General features: G+C 41.9%; 1 protein-coding gene across 1 annotated transcript in view; it reads left to right on the top strand.

The window, feature by feature from the left end:
- The window catches only part of SYN2 (synapsin II), a 208,267-nt gene extending 193,783 nt beyond the window's left edge, over positions 1 to 14,484 (top strand). The window contains exons 12-13 of the mRNA XM_075286943.1: positions 9,748 to 9,988; positions 14,114 to 14,484. Coding sequence (XP_075143044.1) covers positions 9,748 to 9,988; positions 14,114 to 14,246 — 374 coding nt within the window. The 3' untranslated portion in view covers positions 14,247 to 14,484. The remainder of the gene's footprint in view (positions 1 to 9,747; positions 9,989 to 14,113) is intronic.
- The last annotated feature ends 3,086 nt before the right edge of the window (positions 14,485 to 17,570 follow it).

Below are 17,570 nucleotides of genomic sequence, written 5' to 3'. Positions count from 1 at the left end.
AAAATTGTGCCTCTTACAAGTCCAACCTGACTGTTTATTATATCCGATTTCTTTTTTTACGTATTGTGGGGGATAACAGCTAACTCGCGTTTCAATCCTGGAACTTTACATCGAGCGTGTCTGTATGTATGTGGACGTGTGAACACGTGACCTGGAGGTCACTTGACCACTTGCATGAAACAATTAGGACGATCAGCGAGTTCATATCCAGGTTTATCTGAGTTCTGAATTCCGGGGCTACTTTGTTTTTGTAATTTTTATAGATTTTGCTGTCATTGTTAGCATGAGTAGACTTAGTAAACATGGACTTTAGTACCGTCTATTCCGTGACTCCATAAAATGACATTCTCACGCGGAGGTGTGCATTGAGTACTTTTTAAGCCTTCTTGTGTAAGTGTGATTTGCACGCCATATGGATAGGCCACTAGTGCAATATTTGTGATAAAGTGTGATATGTTCCATTGTAGCCCACCTATTCCCTCCTGGCTTTTGTGGCTTATTAAAAGCACAGAGCTGGTGACTGAGAATCATAACTTATATCTATGGAATTGCAGATCACCTTCCTTCTCCACATACCTGCTTCCTCCTTATACCTTGTTCTTGTTGTCAGTCTGAGATGTAAATATTACCGAGAAGCTCGGAGAATCTTCCTTGTCTTCTTCTTATATACGTATCTCTCAATAGCCATATTGTGTGATGTGACTCTCACATTGATTTATAGCTTAGCACTACCCAAAGAGGCAATAGGCAATCGTGCTGTGCTTAAGGGTATTTATGGGTACAACAGTTATTGCCTTCATCCTTGCGTTGGTCCAAAGATCACAGTCTGTTCGATCGGGTCAGCAGCCTATGGATAGACCCCCTACAGTGTGATGTTGGAGGAAGCGTACAATATACAGATTAGATGAGATATTATATTTATACTTTATATCAGTGAACCCAGATAGATATACAAGGTGTAATATTGAGCTTTATGCTGTTGGTATGGATGGTCCTTCACCAGGTTGAAATGATGGAGACGTCACAATGCTTGTTATCGGTTTACTTGTAGTCATTGAATTTCTTTTGACGTGTACATCCCTTGACATCGTGAGAGTCACCATTGTTCGATGCAGGATATCTACAGAATCCGAAGGACCTGTTCTTACTGGCAGAGGTGCTTTTATAAGGCTCGCGACACCATGTCTTAGGATCATCAGTCAGAAGATAGGTTCCATGACTAACCGACTGGTTCTGTTTGAGTAGATAGTCACCGATGTGGCATGCTGGCTTTCTCTAGTCTTTTAGTTCTGTCTTTTTTAAAATTTCTTTAAAGAAGTTGTATGAGATTAGAAAACATGGCTACCTTCTTGTCCATAGGTGCCACTCTTGTCCATGGGTTGTGTCTAGTATTGCAGCCCTTTAGGGCCAACTAATTATCATTAAAATGGTTTTTCTGACCAGTATAAAAAGGATCAGAACAATATTAAAAAAAACCTGAAGAATTGATACAGCAGCAATTCCCTTTGGCCCCCGCTTCCTGGTCCCTGATGGTCTCTACTTCCTGTTTCCTCTGCACACACAGGAAATGGCTGCTCGGCCAATCAGTGAACTTGACAACCCTTTAAAGTGAAATGGGTGACCACCAACTCCTAGTGAGCAGCAGTACCCCATGCAACCCATGAAAACGTGTGGCATTGTTTCTAGTAGAGAGCAGCCATGTTTTTTTGAAGACCTTTTAAGAATTGTAATATTATTTTACTGTTTCGGTCGTAACGTATTTGTCATTCTGACAAATTTCACTAACTCTGTGTCACGACTGTTGTGTTACTCATTTATCCCATTCCTTTGCCTTGTTTTCTCCATTCCAAATGATGTCCTTTCTTCTTTTAAGTATGTGTCTGTATTCTGCTGCCCCAGTATAAAGCCCATATGTTCAGAATAGCATTATCCAAGGGCTGATATCACTAAACGTCAGTAGACATCATTGATCATGACAGACTATAAAGTCCATTGCACTTGACTGTGAAAGAGTTCACTGCTGAATACCAGGGAGACGGAGAAGTGAAAATGGGGGCTTGAGGAATACAATTGTTAGAGCTCATTGTACAGCAAAGATCATCTTTTGTCATTTTGTGTCTGAAGTGCAGCTAAATTAGTGATTGTAGATTTACTACGGCCTTATGGCTTCCAGTTTATGACATGTCACATATGCTGGTCACCCTGCAGTACACACATACGTATAATGTGTCCAGTTGGTGCATGCAGTTACGTGTGGATCCCATCGCTTGAGTCTCTTGTCATTCTGTGTGCACAGTGTGGCAGCAAGAAAGGGTTAAGCCGACACAGGAAGCCAATGAGGGGTTAATTCTCTTTCTACGATATATGAAGATGTTAAATGCCGCTAGTAACATTTGAGATTACTATATATTTTTGGCATGTAAGCATGTTTCAGTGCAATGTTGTGGGAAACGGGTCAGTTGTCTTAAAATTGTAGATTTCATGTATTTGTTTTTTAAGTTTTTTCGTTCCTTGTTAGACTCTTTTTTTTGTACAAAGCCAGTTATGTGGCACAGAGTACATGATGGATGTTTGACTGCAGTGATTTATGTGAAATATCTTGTACAGCTTAATGTGCAATAAAGGAAATAACATCTGCCTTCAGTGTATGGTTTTTGGGTCAAAACGTTGAAATTATTATCCTTCAAAATGAAATATCCATTGCAAAAAATCTATGGCCAAGTCCCAGCTGTCGTGTTAAGGTGCTAAGGTATATCTACACTACCAGCATTGCTTCCAGAGGAGAATATCTCACTAAAAGGCTTCAGACAGCCATATGTGCAACACGGACCCCCAGTAGTGCACCCAGCCATTTATCCACACAGACCCATGGCCTTTGGGGATGGTACCAAAGACCTCCTGAACCGACTGTCAGTGGACAAAGGGACCCAACACATGTATTAAAAAACGTGTTTGACTGTTGCTGATAGACAATCTTTACATGGCTGTCTGAATAAAAACTAATGCAGACTGCACAATGAGACAAGCACATGGAGGGTGTACAACTCCATAATACAGAGCCATAGAGACCCTAGGTACCACCATCCAGCATCTGTGCTCACGACACTACCATGTGCATGAGGACTAATAGTGAACTCTCTTGTGCTATAGATAGTTGGAAAAGAAATTGATGTCTATGTAGCTAGCCTGCAATAAACCTGGGTGAATGCGCCCAGGCCCTGCGTGACATGGAAGGTGACATTAAAATCCAACTTTTACTATGACCTAACCATCGAAACAAGACATTGAGAGAAGTCAAAACTAAAATCACTAATATTTCCCTAAAAGCTGAGTTTTATACGAAAGTGAAAAATGTTAGAGCAGCTACGAATGAGACGACACGGGGTAAGACAATACATTTGGAAAGGAAAAGATGAACTTGTCTTGTATTTGGGCCTTAAGAACAGACCTCCAAAGGAGTCAGATGGTGCCACTTTGACGTTACCTTGTCCTCAGATCCTGCTATTAAAGATGGAAGACATCAGATATCTGTGGTCATCATAATGCTTTATTTGCTCAAATATGGTCATCGTCATCCTCCTTATCGAAGGGTATATCTCAGCTACAATTGTTTTTTCTAACTTTTTGCAAACCAATAACTATGAATATGTTCATGTCATTCTAGAAATGCCATTACATGTTGAACTGGCCAAAAGCCAAAGATCATCTGATGTGTACAATGAACACGGGCAATTGTATTCCTCATCTTCCATGCATGCTTCAGACTCATATATAAACTCATAGTAAATCATGAATTTTTTACAAGGCGAATATATAGTATAGATATATAGGAGGAACCCACTAAAGTGGTACTTACAGTGCTGCCATGATGACAGGTCGGGGAGTATTGTTATGTATTGGCTATAATACAATATTGATGGCCAAAAAAGGTACGGTTTTAATATATAGTTCAGTATATGTCTGTTGTGTTCACTTGATGAAGTTATTCATTACTGGAGGTAGAACATGTATTATTGACTCTGGGGTCACGTATGAACAGCAGAGCGTGTGGATCGACAGTGCTCCATTATGTACACAAGCCACTTATCTGTCCCGCTCTCTCAAGGTACTGTACGGTAATTTCTCAATGTACTTTGTTGCATCATGTTTTGTTGAGAGTAGACTTGCAGGTACACATTGAAATGGGCAAACGTAAAAAGGTTCTTAAAGGTACAAACCCTTAAAAATAAATAAATCTCATCTCCTATACATTGAGTGATGTGATCTTGCCTAAGGGGGCGTTCACACTACCGTCATTGTCCGACAGGTAGTGTCCGCTGCTAATGTCTGTTTCAAGCGGACAGAAAAAACCTACATGTCGGGTTTTGCTGTCCGCTTGAAAAGTCGGACATCTTTAGGAACGGACACTTAAGGACAGGCACGGACTGCAAAAGAACGCACCCGATGTCCATTTAAATGAATGAAAAATGTCACGGACACAGCTAGTGTCCGCTCCTAATGTTTGTGCAAGATTTTGAGCGGACATTAGCAGCGGACACTACCTGTTGGACACTGACGGTATTGTGAACGCCCCCTTAGATAGTTTTATTTGTGGTGTTACCAGAGTATTTTACTTGTATATATTTCTCAGGATTCTCTCTGAGTCTCTGGTGTCATCTTCTTGGATCAGCGGTTTATGTAAATGACTGAAATTCATTGTTTGTTTCCTTAGTTTGAGTTTTGCAGCTATTTTGTTTTGTTTTCAGTTTATAAAGAACATCTTCTACTGTCATCTTGTGAAACCATGGAATTGGCCAAAGGCCAGATGTTTTCTGGAACAACTTTTCGTGTAGAATAAGTGACTAAACTGCTTCTGCCACCAATAACAGTTAGAAGATAGAGCTATCCAATGCAATATTACTCTATATGATAATTGTATAAATGCCCTAGATTTCAATATGTCACAATCATGAGATCGTATAAAGACTATTAGTTTTTATAGTCTCTATATAGTCCATCTTAGGATCCAAATACAAGTATATTTTCAGTTGATTCAGCATTTCAGCTTTTCGGTTTGTTCCACAATTCATTTTCCAACTTTTCTATATACAAGGTCATTCCTTTTCACCAGTATCTTTCAGACCACTCCTTCCTTTCACCAATATATTCCAGACCACTCCTTCCTTTCACCAATATATTCCAGACCACTCCTTCCTTTCACCAATATATTCCAGACCACTCCTTCCTTTCACCAATATATTCCAGACCACTCCTTCCTTTCACCAATATATTCCAGACCACTCCTTCCTTTCACCAATATATTCCAGAGCATGCCTTCCTTTTCACCAGTATCTTCCAGACCACTCCTTCCTTTTCTCCAATATATTCCAGACCACTCCTTCCTTTTCACCAGTATGTTTCAGACCACTTCTTCCTTTTCTGTATGCCACCTCCTTATTGTCTCTGGTATGCGAAAATTACACTTTTATTTCTACCAGCATGTCAGACCACTCCTTCTTTTTCACCAGTATTTATCAGACTACCCCTTGTTTTTCATCAGTACTTGTCAGGTCACTCCTTCCTTATCACTATTATGTGTAAGGCCACTCCTTTCTTATCACTATTATGTGTAAGGCCACTCCTTTCTTATCACTATTATGTGTAAGGCCACTCCTTCCTTATCACTATTATGTGTAAGGCCACTCCTTCCTTATCACTATTATGTGTAAGGCCACTCCTTTCTTATCACTATTATGTGTAAGGTCACTCCTTCCTTATCACTATTATGTGTAAGGCCACTCCTTTCTTATCACTATTATATGTAAGGCCACTCCTTTCTTAGCAGTATTATGTGTAAGGCCACTCCTTCCTTATCACTATTATGTGTAAGGCCACTCCTTCCTTATCACTATTATGTGTAAGGCCACTCCTTTCTTATCACTATTATGTGTAAGGCCACTCCTTTCTTATCAGTATTATGTGTAAGGCCACTCTTTCCTTATCACTATTATGTGTAAGGCCACTCCTTCCTTATCACTATTATGTGTAAGGCCACTCCTTCCTTATCACAATTATGTGCAAGGCCACTCCTTTCTTATCAGTATTATGTGTAAGGCCACTCCTTTCTTATCACTATTATGTGTAAGGCAACTCCTTTCTTATCACTATTATGTGTAAGGCCACTCCTTCCTTTTCACAGGAATGTCAAGCCACTCCTTGTTTTTTTACCAATATATCTGAACACTCCTTCCTTTTCACCAATCTCTGCCAGACCACTCCTATTTCTCTTCTGTGTGCCAAACCGTTGGATTACTAGTTTTTCTTTGTGTTACATTGCAGTTGTATGTGCCAAACCACTTATTCCCCAGCTCAGCAATTTAAGTGGATGACGCCTTCCCTTACATAGTACTAGATCGGTCCTTTTCATCCTCTGTTGTATATCAGTGCACTTTTCCCACTCACTCATTCTGTACTATATAGCTCCTTCTCCGGATCTTCTATGCTTTCTGAGGTTTCCCCGATACATTATACACCACACCATTGCTTGCCCTAATGTTCCTATTGCCACAATACCCCTACCCCTCAGTATCCATCAGCTGTCCCTATTAACCACCAGGAACCACCAAAGATGGTAGGACATGAAGCATACTAATCCATGGGGTCTAACTGGCCCTTAAGAAAATTCAGTCTTTAGTATGTCGTGAATATAGCAGGTTGCCAAGCTGGTCCCAAGTCTTCACATGTTTATGGATTTGAAGTCTTACTTTTGACACCATGGGGTATTTGGCTTCTCTGCTGGATAACTAAAATGTGTATTATGGTTCAAAAATTAGCGCCATATTTAGATCCTCCTGGACTACAAAGTCATATAGTGCCCAAATAAGCTTTCCTTTCATAGGATGAGTGAGTTCCAAAAAGTAGAAATAATACAATCCAAAGAAGGTAAGTTATACACGGTATTGCTATGGATATGATATGGCCATTACTGTACTGCGGTTTTATTTATTGTATGCTGGGATTTACTCTGATCTCCAATGTTAGTAAAATTATGTGCTAAGAATAATCCTGGTGACAAAACTGATGGCATTTTAGTAATGTCAGTCACACTGTCATTTCTGGATTGTACCGGAGTAGGGGGAAACTAGTATTTTAAAGAGCAGAATCAGCAGCAGCTTGTTCAGACCACACGCACATACTTGATATCAGCCACAATGTTCTGCTAAACTAAGGAAGCAGAAAAAGCTTCACATATTGCCTGTTCACAGATCTGCTGATCAGCTTACTAATACATTTCACAACTCTGTACTAAATATATGTGAACTGCTTGCAAATATGAAGTGTCAGCCTGGGTCATGGTATAAAAGTAATATTGTAATCCTTTGAATCATACATCATGAGCGATATTATATTCTGCAGTATCTAACCACAGCTGTCTCAGGAGGAACCTATGACATATAGTGGACCTGCTAAAATTATAGTCACACTTGTGAGCCTGACAGTATTTCCCATACAGATATAGCGGGACTGAATTTTACTTAGGTTTGTCCGGTGGGATAAAATGTTTTGTAAAAAGGGCAGAACAGCGGAATTTATGAACAAACCTTTACCAGTTTTCTGGTGTAGATGTTTGATAAGGGGCCTCATCTTTGGCACAAGACTCTTTTGGGTGTCCTTATGTGAGCAAGTGACACCAGTAAACCATGGCTGTCCTTATGTGTGCAAGTGACACCAGTAAACCATGGCTGTCCTTATGTGAGCAAGTGACACTAGTAAACCATGGCTGTCCTTATGTGAGCCAGTGACACCAGTAAACCATGGCTGTCCTTATGTGAGCCAGTGACACCAGTAAACCATGGCTGTCCTTATGTGTGCAAGTGACACCAGTAAAACGTGGCTGTCCTTATGTGTGCAAGTGATACCAGTAAAAGATGGCTGTCCTTATGTGAGCAAGTGATACCAGTAAAAGATGGCTGTCCTTATGTGTTCAAGTAACACCAGTAAACCATGGCTGTCCTTATGTGAGCCAGTGATACCAGTAAACCATGGCTGTCCTTATGTGAGCCAGTGACACCAGTAAACCATAGGTGTCCGTTCTTCAGGATTCCATTTCCTGCACAAAACAGGGCAGGGGACGGAAACCTGCCGGCATCTTTCAAACCCATTCAAACCCGGGGGACCCCCGAACGGAATACAGAACGCATTGACAAGCGGTGAGATTATGAAAACACACAGACCCCGTAGACTATAATGGATTCCGTGTGTTTTCCACGCAATGTCTGCATGAGTCATGCGGAGAGGAAAGTACTTCATGAACTACCGTATATACTCGAATATAAGCCGAATTTTTCAGCCCAGTTTTTGTGCTGAAAAAGCCCCCCTCGGCGTATACTCGAGTCAGCAAAAAAAAAATAATTTTTTTTTTTTTTTTTTTTTTTTTTTTTTTAGGGGGGTGGGTCTATGACCAGCCACAATATTAATGTATATAATCTCCCATAAAATAGTGCAAAAAAAAAAAAAATGTTCTAAATCGCTCCTTTCCCTAGAATACATAGAAAAGTAGAAAATGACTGTGAAACACATACACATTAGGTATCCCTGTGTCTGAAAGTGCCCGGTCTACTGAATATAGGGGATCTGCAGTGCTCCTGTTCCATCAGGAAGGGGTTAATAGGAGCACTGCAGATACCCTATGTTCAGCCAGGCTGAATTCCAAGTGGGGGAAAAAAAAGGAAGGGAAGGCACAGACAAAACCAAAACACCCTTCCCCATCACCCAGCACCTACTGCACCCAAAAACTACAACCATTTTAATTTTTGAAATTTTCCAGTAGCTGCTGCATTTCCCCCCCTAGGCTTATACTCGAGTCAATAAGTTTTCCCAGTTTTTTGTGGTAAAATTGGGGGGGTCGGCTTATATTCGGGTCGGCTTATACTCGAGTATATACGGTACTTTCCCCTCCGCATGACTCGTGCGGACTCCATGCAGAAAATACATGGACCCCAGTATAGTCTATGGAGTCCATGTTTTCATTGCTCACCACTTATCAATACATTCGCTATTCCGTTCAAGAGGTTCCCAAGCGGACTCCCCGAACGGAATACCAAATGCAGATGTGAACCAGGCCTAATATTTTTATTTTTCAATGGGAGTTGTTGCATTATACTTAAACTGGATTCACACTAGTGCTCGGTTTTCGATCTGGAAATCCATCCTCTATTCCACTTGAAAAAAACGGACAGAAAAGTTCTGTAGGCAAGTCTTTTCTCTCCGCTTTTTTCGTGTGGAAAATTGGCGGACCCCATTTTAGTCTATGGGTCTGTGGGTTACCACTTTGTAAGAAGATTTGTCTCTCAAGTGGACCCAAAGAACGGAAACCTGAGCGCAGGTGTGAACCCTAGTAGGCATACTGGAGAAGTAAGTCCTTTAATATACCTCTACAAGTATTTACCTCTTGTAAAGTCGCTGTTTGGCGAGAACCGGAAGACCAATAACTTATTGTAAGGCACCATGCCAGGGAAATTGTATTGAACCATTAAGGCAACGTCAATAACATTTTTGGTCCATTTATCATACACTGTTATATTGTGCAGGTATCTACAATATAAAGACTATTTTGGCTTTATATCCATAAAGATTGCATCACCTTAGTATCCCTTTAGTAGGTACGATTGTCAATGCCGCGCCTTAAAGATACCAGGTGGAGATTAGATTTGTTGTCAATCCCAATAATGTTTTAACAATGTTAAGTTTTTCTTGTACTAAACATAGGGGGCCCAGTGCAACCCCAAGGACCACACTTTGATAATCACCAGCCTTCTCAGCGTGCCGACAAGCAAAATGTTCCTGGTCATGATCTGCTTGCGGAGAACGAACCACCAGGCCCATCAACCACTGCAGGTCAGCAGACATCTTCTGTAGGACAGTCATCATCTTCTGTCACCAATGTGGGGACACTACCCAGCCATCAGACGGAGCAGCCCCAAAAAACTCAAACTCATCCTCAGTTGAAGTAAGATCAAAGTGAATATATAAGTTGTGTTCTTTTTGATGAACAGTGTGGGGGGGATTCATAAAGACTGCCGTATTGTACAGCAACTTAAATTTAAGACTGGCCTGAATTCCGGCCTCTTAATTCAGGCACACTGCCCTGTACCAGAATGGGAGTCTATGGGAGTCTGACAGGTTTAGATTTCCAGTATAACTCGTGTCAATTTTCTGGCATTAGTTATAATAAATCTGAGTATCCTTGGCCCATCTTGCACTCGGTCCTGCTCCACCAATTTTGCAAACAGTGAAGATCAAGGCACTGAAAGAGGGAATTGTCTTGAAAAAGGGCCAGGTAGAGGGAATAGTACATTTCCCTGATGTGTCTAAAATGTACCAGACTAACAGCTATAACAGGAAGGAAGTTAAAGAGGACCTTTCAGCACCTCAACCAACTTCAGTTCGTAGCATCTGTTAATAGGTGATTTTCCTTCTAATTCCAATATAGTTGGAATTTTTCCTCTAGCCCTCACCATTCCTGAGCAATCATAGCTGTTAGTTTTGGTGCCTGATATACTATTTGGGTCCATTCACACAGAGGAAAATGGTGAGGAATTTGGTGTGGAATTTCAGCATTGACTGTACTGTCAGGAGGGCTGTGTCAGGCAGGAGCAGACAATCAGTCTGATTCTGAGCTCTGACACTGGCGGCCTCTGATTGAAGCTCTGACACTGACAGTCTCTGATTGGAGCTCTGACACTGACAGTCTCTGATTGAAGCTCTGACACTGGCTGCCTCTGATTGGAGCTCTGATACTGGCAGCCTCTGATTGGGGCTCTAACACTGGGGGCCTCTGATTGAAGCTCTGACTCTGGCAGTCTCTAATTGGAGCTCTGACAACCTGGAGAAAGTACAAGCATGTTCATGAATAGGGATGTCTAAAAGGAAGTGTGTCACCAAACCCTGCATATCAACCCCACACCACAGATAGGTAGATTTGGATCACCTGAATCACATTACGTTTACCCCTTTTGAAAACGGTGTTTCCATTCAATGAGATATCTATTTTGCCAATAGGTAAATTAGTTCTTTGGAGCAACAAGGGCATTGGCAATTATGTCTTTATTCGTAAGGAGAAAACATCTAAGGCCTAGTTCACACAGAGTTTTTTGGTCAGGGTTTTGAGGCCGTAAACGCCTCAAAACCCGGACCAAAAAGACGGCTCCCGTTGAAATCAATGGGAGCTGCGCAGGAGCTTTTTCCGGGAGCCGTTTCTTCCGCCTCCCGGAAAAAAGAAGCGAGGTGTTCATTCTTCGGCCAAGTCGCCTCGCGAGTCAGCCTGAAGACACACCCTCTTCCGGACTCGGCCCATTCATTGAGCCTGATCCGGAGGCGGGTGCGCAGCTGGAAGCCGGTGCCGTGCACCGGCTTTCAGTTCCGCAACACGTTTTATGGATCGGAACCTGAGGCAGCCTCCACCTCAGGTTCCGATCCAAAAAACTCCGTGTGAACTAGCCCTAAGACTAGGTCTACACGTGGGAAATGAAGAGTAATTCCTCTTCATTGTCCACAGCCGAATATAGCCACAGGATTGCTGCATCGGCATTCCATTGTAGCTTTCCTATGTTTATTAGGCCTTATGGGCAGGGACGCCAGAGCTGCGGAATCTGCAGTATATCAGCCAAGGAATCAGAGGTATATCAGCTGAGGAATCAGTGGCTGGATCAAGCAGAAAACTGATTTTTTTTCTGCATTCTGCTGCAATCTTTGCCTCCTATTGAAAACAATGGAAGGTAGATTTGGGGTGGAATCTACAACAAATTCAGGGTGTGCAATCTGCTCCCAAATCCATGGAAGAGTCGTCAATGTCAACATTTCCTAATATATCTATCTACAGGGCTGGGTTGATGCTGGGTTCTGGTGACACCTCCTTACTCATTTGACAGCTCCATTCACACTCAACTTTGGACAGCTTTAGTCCGAGTATAGACGCGCCCCATTGACAAGTGGGAACCCAGTTGTTTATTCACTCATATATTTACAGGAGGAATTACAGAGGAACAGCATAATGTTTTTTTTTATTTATGTAGCATTAACATATTCCCCATCAATTTACAAATCATAAGGTTCCTGTAGAGACAGAATGAGACATAACAGTAATAAGTCAGGGGCAACACGGTGGCTCAGTGGTTAGCACTGCAGCCTTGCAGCACTGGAGTCCTGGGTTCAAATCCCGCCAGGAACATCTGCAAGGAGTTTGTATGTTGTTTGCGTGGATTTACTCCCATATTCCAAAGACATACTGAAAATGTACATTGTGAGCCCTATATGGGATCACAATCTACATAAAAAAAACAGTAATAAATCAATTCAAACAATAGGGATGAGTTCCCAGGTCGAAAGAGTTACAACCTACAACGCATAACTCAATAGAAAAAAAATATTCCAAACGAGTCATTATTTAATCTTTGCGACATCTATTGAAATAAGGATTTATGATACAGATGTCATGTATGTACCATTCTGTGTATTCTGCACATACAGTAGATTGTAGGATTTCATCATCTTCCCTATTTAGATTTCATCTTTGTCGCCTACACCTGATAGCGCATTATGTAATAGTACAAAAAGATCTTTCCTCATTTTGCAATCAGCGTTCTATACTGTATTATTAGTAGCACATCCTATCACGTGAGTGCACTGTGGTTATTGTGGGGAGGGGTCGTGAAAGAGGAGGAAATCCTTGTGTCATTAGTCACATTCCTCCCACATCCACACTGCGTCTCCTGCCTACTGGTATCTGCAATGATATTGTTATCCGACCAGCTACCTGCACATTTTCTATCACGTTAAAACCCTCCCAAAAGAAGTAAAAAGTAATAAGGCAAAAGATTAGGGATATAGACCTAAGGCAGATCCTTGTTTCTGTTCTGTTATCTCACCTGCATGTCCTGACAAGGGTGGATCTGCCAAGAGCCCTACAATAGATGACCCTTTAAAGAGGACCTTTCATGTCCTCATTGAAAACGCATTGCGTTTTTTTTGGCAACATTTTTTACAGAACGTCTGCAGAGTTTTCCTCTGCGGACTTTCTGCCCTATTATACCAGATTTTTTTCTGCAATGTGTGTATGGAATTAGCCAGAACCCCATCCACTTTGCAGGTACTGTAGAACGCAGCAGCCAAAGCTCTGTGTTTTCGCAGCGTGGGGAACCAGGTTACAGCTGAGGCTCCACATTGCGGAAACGCAGAAGATTTGGTTGCAGTCTTTTGAGCCAAAGTCAGGAGTGGATTGAGTAGAAGGGAAAAGTATAAGAACTTTTTTTTAGAGTACCCATTCCTTTTGTTGCCATTCTTGGCATTGGCTCAAAAAAAAAGCAACAAAATCAGTTGCATTTCCACAACTTTGGGCCTTAGCCTAAGGTGGTTTTTCCAATACTAGCTGTTATTTGTCCTCTCGCTGGGGAGTCAACCACTGGGGCAACTAGTTATTGCAAGAACAGGGTTCCCCAGATGCCCCAAGTGAGTGATGGCACACATTCTTAGCCTCCACTTCTATAGGACTTGTGGAAGTGGAGATCTTCTTCAGCCCCATCCACAAAATGGAGTCATAACCAAATATTATTAGTAGAGATGAGCGAGTACTGTTCGGATCAGTCGATCCGAACAGCATGCTCGCATAGAAATGAATGGACGTAGCCGGCACGTGGGGGGTTAAGCGGCCGGCCGCCGTCAAAGTGGAAGTACCAGGTGCATCCATTCATTTCTATGGAGCATGCTGTTCGGATCGGCTGATCCGAACAGTACTCGCTCATCTCTAGTTATAGTGGTGAAAGCCCATTTAACCATGTATAATGTGAGCCTATACCTGAGGACTTTGCCTATAGCCAGAGACCATATCACTGTAGGAACATATTGAGAGGAAGAAAAGGGAGATGATAAGATGGCTACTGGGATAAATTTCTGCCAAGTCTCCAATATTGAGCAACAGCATGAGTGACGTGATGGGCATCTTCATACACATCTACACCAACAATATGGCTTCCCCGCTTGCATGTGCTTCTTCCTAACCCTTATGTGCCTATCAATGACAATGTTTTCCATATTATTTTTCCCAGTAGTAATTATTTTTCTATTTTTCCTTTCTTAGCAAGTCACAGTCTCTGACCAACGCCTTCAACTTCACCCAGTCGTCCTTCTTCCGCTCCTCGCCCAACGATGAAGCTAAAGCAGACACTATCCGGAATCTAAGGAAGTCCTTTGCTAGTCTGTTCTCTGACTAAGTGTCATAAAATCAATAGCAAAGTGTGAACGTGTACCTAATGCTATAAGGGATATAATACAATATAAGCAGAATATTACACAGTGATGAACTATAGGAAGCTTCTTAGCTCTGTGCAAGCTTATTAGCCATAGCCAATAGCCATAATATTTCTAGCGTACGTGTTACTGCTGGTGTATAACTTACTGTAATATTGCTGCGTGAAAATTCAGGTATGGAGGCTGAGCCATAGCCGCTCTATCAGAGATTACTATAAGGATGGTTATTGCTTTATATTGCTTTTATTATTTAGATTATTATTATATATATTTCATTAATTCTTCAATTCTGATTACTATGTTAATGGAGTTCCTCTGGAAAGACAGCTTTTCTGGTTGATTCGAGGTGTTTCCTTTATTTTTGCGGTTGTATCCGGGTATCCCGTTTCTCGTCCCATATCTATAGGACATGTACACAGTTATAGTATAGTACATAGCTTTCACTACTGTGCTAACATATTATGTAACACTCATCATGCACTAGGACAGGGGTAGGCTATAGTGTTGAGCGAGTAGTATTCGATCGAATACCTCGCCGGCATAGGAATGCGTGTAATCGGCCGAACACCAAAGCGTTTAACCCCTTGGTGTTCGGACAATTACACGCACTCCTATGCCGGCAAGGTATTCATAGTTGATAAGGTTGGATAAAGACATTAGTCCATCAAGTCCAATCTATAACCCTACAATCCCTACAGTGTTGATCCAGGGGAAGGCAATAAACCCCATGAGGCTCATGCCAATTGCCCTATTTCAGGGGAAAAAATTATTTCCCGACTCCAAATCTGGCAGTCAGTATAAAAACCCTGGATCAACGTGTCCTTAAAATCTAGAGACCATAACCCGTTATATTTTTCTCTACAAGAAAGACATCCAGGCCCTCTTTGAACTTGTTCAGTGAATCCACCATCACCACTTCCTGGGGCAGAGAGTTCCAGAGCCTCGCTGTTCTTACTGTGAAGAATCCCCTTCTATGTTTCTGGTGAAACCTTCTCTCCTCCAGACGTAGAGGATGTCCTCTTGTCACTGTCACTGGCCTAGCTTTTCGATCAAATACTACTTGCTCAACACTAGTAGGCAACCTTTGACACTCCATCTGTTGAAAAACTACAACTCCCAGCATGCATAATTGCTCTGCTGTTCTTGGAACTCCCATGGAAGTGAATGGAGCATGATGGGAGTTGTAGTTTCACAACAGATGGAGTGGTGAGGGTTGCAGACCCCTGTACTTGAGGCTTGATTCTCACTAACATCTGATATCTCTGGTTTCCTATATCTTCTTGCCAATACTTTCCATTTTAACCCCTTTTAGGATCATTGGTAATTTGAGGTTTAATAAAAACAAAAGCAAAAACTGGATATACAGTGACTACCGTGGCTAAGTCTTCATGCACACTAGTGTTTTAGTACTGCGCACAATCTCCTAGTGGTCCGGAGCTTTTATACATAATCTATAGATTTCTCTGGGGCTCTTCTGTACCCCTGTATGGCTCCAGTATCGATTGGATGCATTCAATGGTTTTCTTAAAAAATAGTCATCCTGTATATTATTCCATAATACAATACCATACAGAACACCAGACTATGGCACACACCATATAAAGTCACACAGACTGGGTGTCTCTGTAGCACCCCATGGAAATCTAAGGACCCATACTGTTCCTCAGGGTGTCTTGTATTTTACATGGAGGCACACAGAAGGTTTTTTTGCACAAATCCCATAATTGGATAAAAATGACAAGACAATGGATCCGTAATTCATGTTATTTGACAGGTTCTTCAAACTTTCTAGTAGATCGGTGCCTCGGGGCGTACTGTAAAGATACAATTCTTGCCAAAATACTACAGCAAGTTTCTGTCTTGCTGCGCCTTCCTTTAAACTTGATAGAAAACTGAGGAGGAGGTGTTTCTATTGACAGCCTTATGGATGCATGTGAGCTGTCGTGTGGGCGTCCCCACCAAAGTAGCAGAATAAGGTACATAAGACTGACATACAAGAAGAGGAGTGGAGGGGAGAGGGACAGGGTGGCAGAGATGTAGGTTAGGTTGGTGATCACTGAGAACATATTCCTGTTTCCTCCTACAGCAGGAAGAACAGCTCCGGAGCACAAACTGCAGCCCTAACAAGTGAAATACTTAAATCTTAAGAGAAACATTCGTAAAACCGTGGAAAGTTGTATTCACTGGGTGGAGAGAGGGGATCTACGCCTATATTAAGGAAGCTGGTTGATAGTAGTTGTATATTTTATGTTGTATAATAAAATAATCCTCTTGTAGACCAAGAGCTGTGGTATGAGTAAATAAGACTATTGTAAACTGCTTTATAGTGCCGTGTAAATATCATTTTGTGATATAACTTTGCTATTTCCTTCCTTGTCGTTTTTTGCTCCCCCCCCCCCCATTCTTTATATAGTTAGATGCTAGGCCCTTGTTGTTCCAGACTATATTACAGTTCATTTCAGCAGGTGAAATACTGTGTACATAAAATATACCATACAAATAAAGAGAATCATCTGAACCAGTCACTGACTTTTATAGGTTACCTGTTTTCTATTATGTTTGCTCCAGATTTTCTTTCCAGCAAGATCCCAGGAGGAGAAGTCTCATCCATATGCCCTATAGGAAGGACAAACGACCCAAAACCAGAAGCAAAATGGCCGTCCTGTCGATCTTTGTTCTATGATTTCTTTCTTATTTTATGGCATGCTTTCCCTGGCCTTTTCTAACTTCCTTAAGGAAGTGTGAAGGGTATGGTTGCACCTGGGCCTAGGGCTAGTTCACACAGAGTTTTTTGGTCAGGGTTTTGAGGCTGTAAACGCCTCAAAACCCGGACCAAAAAGACGGCTCCCATTGAAATCAATGGGAGCTGCGCAGGAGCTTTTTCCGGGAGCCGTTTCTTCCGCCTCCCGGAAAAAAGAAGCGAGGTGTTCATTCTTCGGCCGAGTCGCCTCGCGAGTCAGCCTGAAGACACACCCTCTTCCGGACTCGGCCCATTCATTGAGCCTGATCCGGAGGCGGGTGTGCAGCTGGAAGCCGGTGCCGTGCATCGGCTTTCAGTTCCGCAACACGTTTTATGGATCGGAACCTGAGGCAGCCTCCGCCTCAGGTTCCGATCCAAAAAACTCCGTGTGAACTAGGCCATAGAGGGCCTATAAGATGTCTCGTCTCAATATGAGGTTGCAATACTTTAAACAATACAGCTGTGGGACTGCTACAGGTTTTGCATTGGGACTCAGGATCTACTTGGAGATCCAGTATACTGCTATCAACTAGAAACACTCAATAAA

The sequence above is a fragment of the Leptodactylus fuscus genome, chromosome 9, assembly GCF_031893055.1.
Source record: "Leptodactylus fuscus isolate aLepFus1 chromosome 9, aLepFus1.hap2, whole genome shotgun sequence".
Taxonomy (NCBI): domain Eukaryota; kingdom Metazoa; phylum Chordata; class Amphibia; order Anura; family Leptodactylidae; genus Leptodactylus; species Leptodactylus fuscus.
The sequence above is the reverse complement of the archived record's forward strand: the minus strand, read 5'-3'. Positions and strand labels throughout refer to the sequence as shown.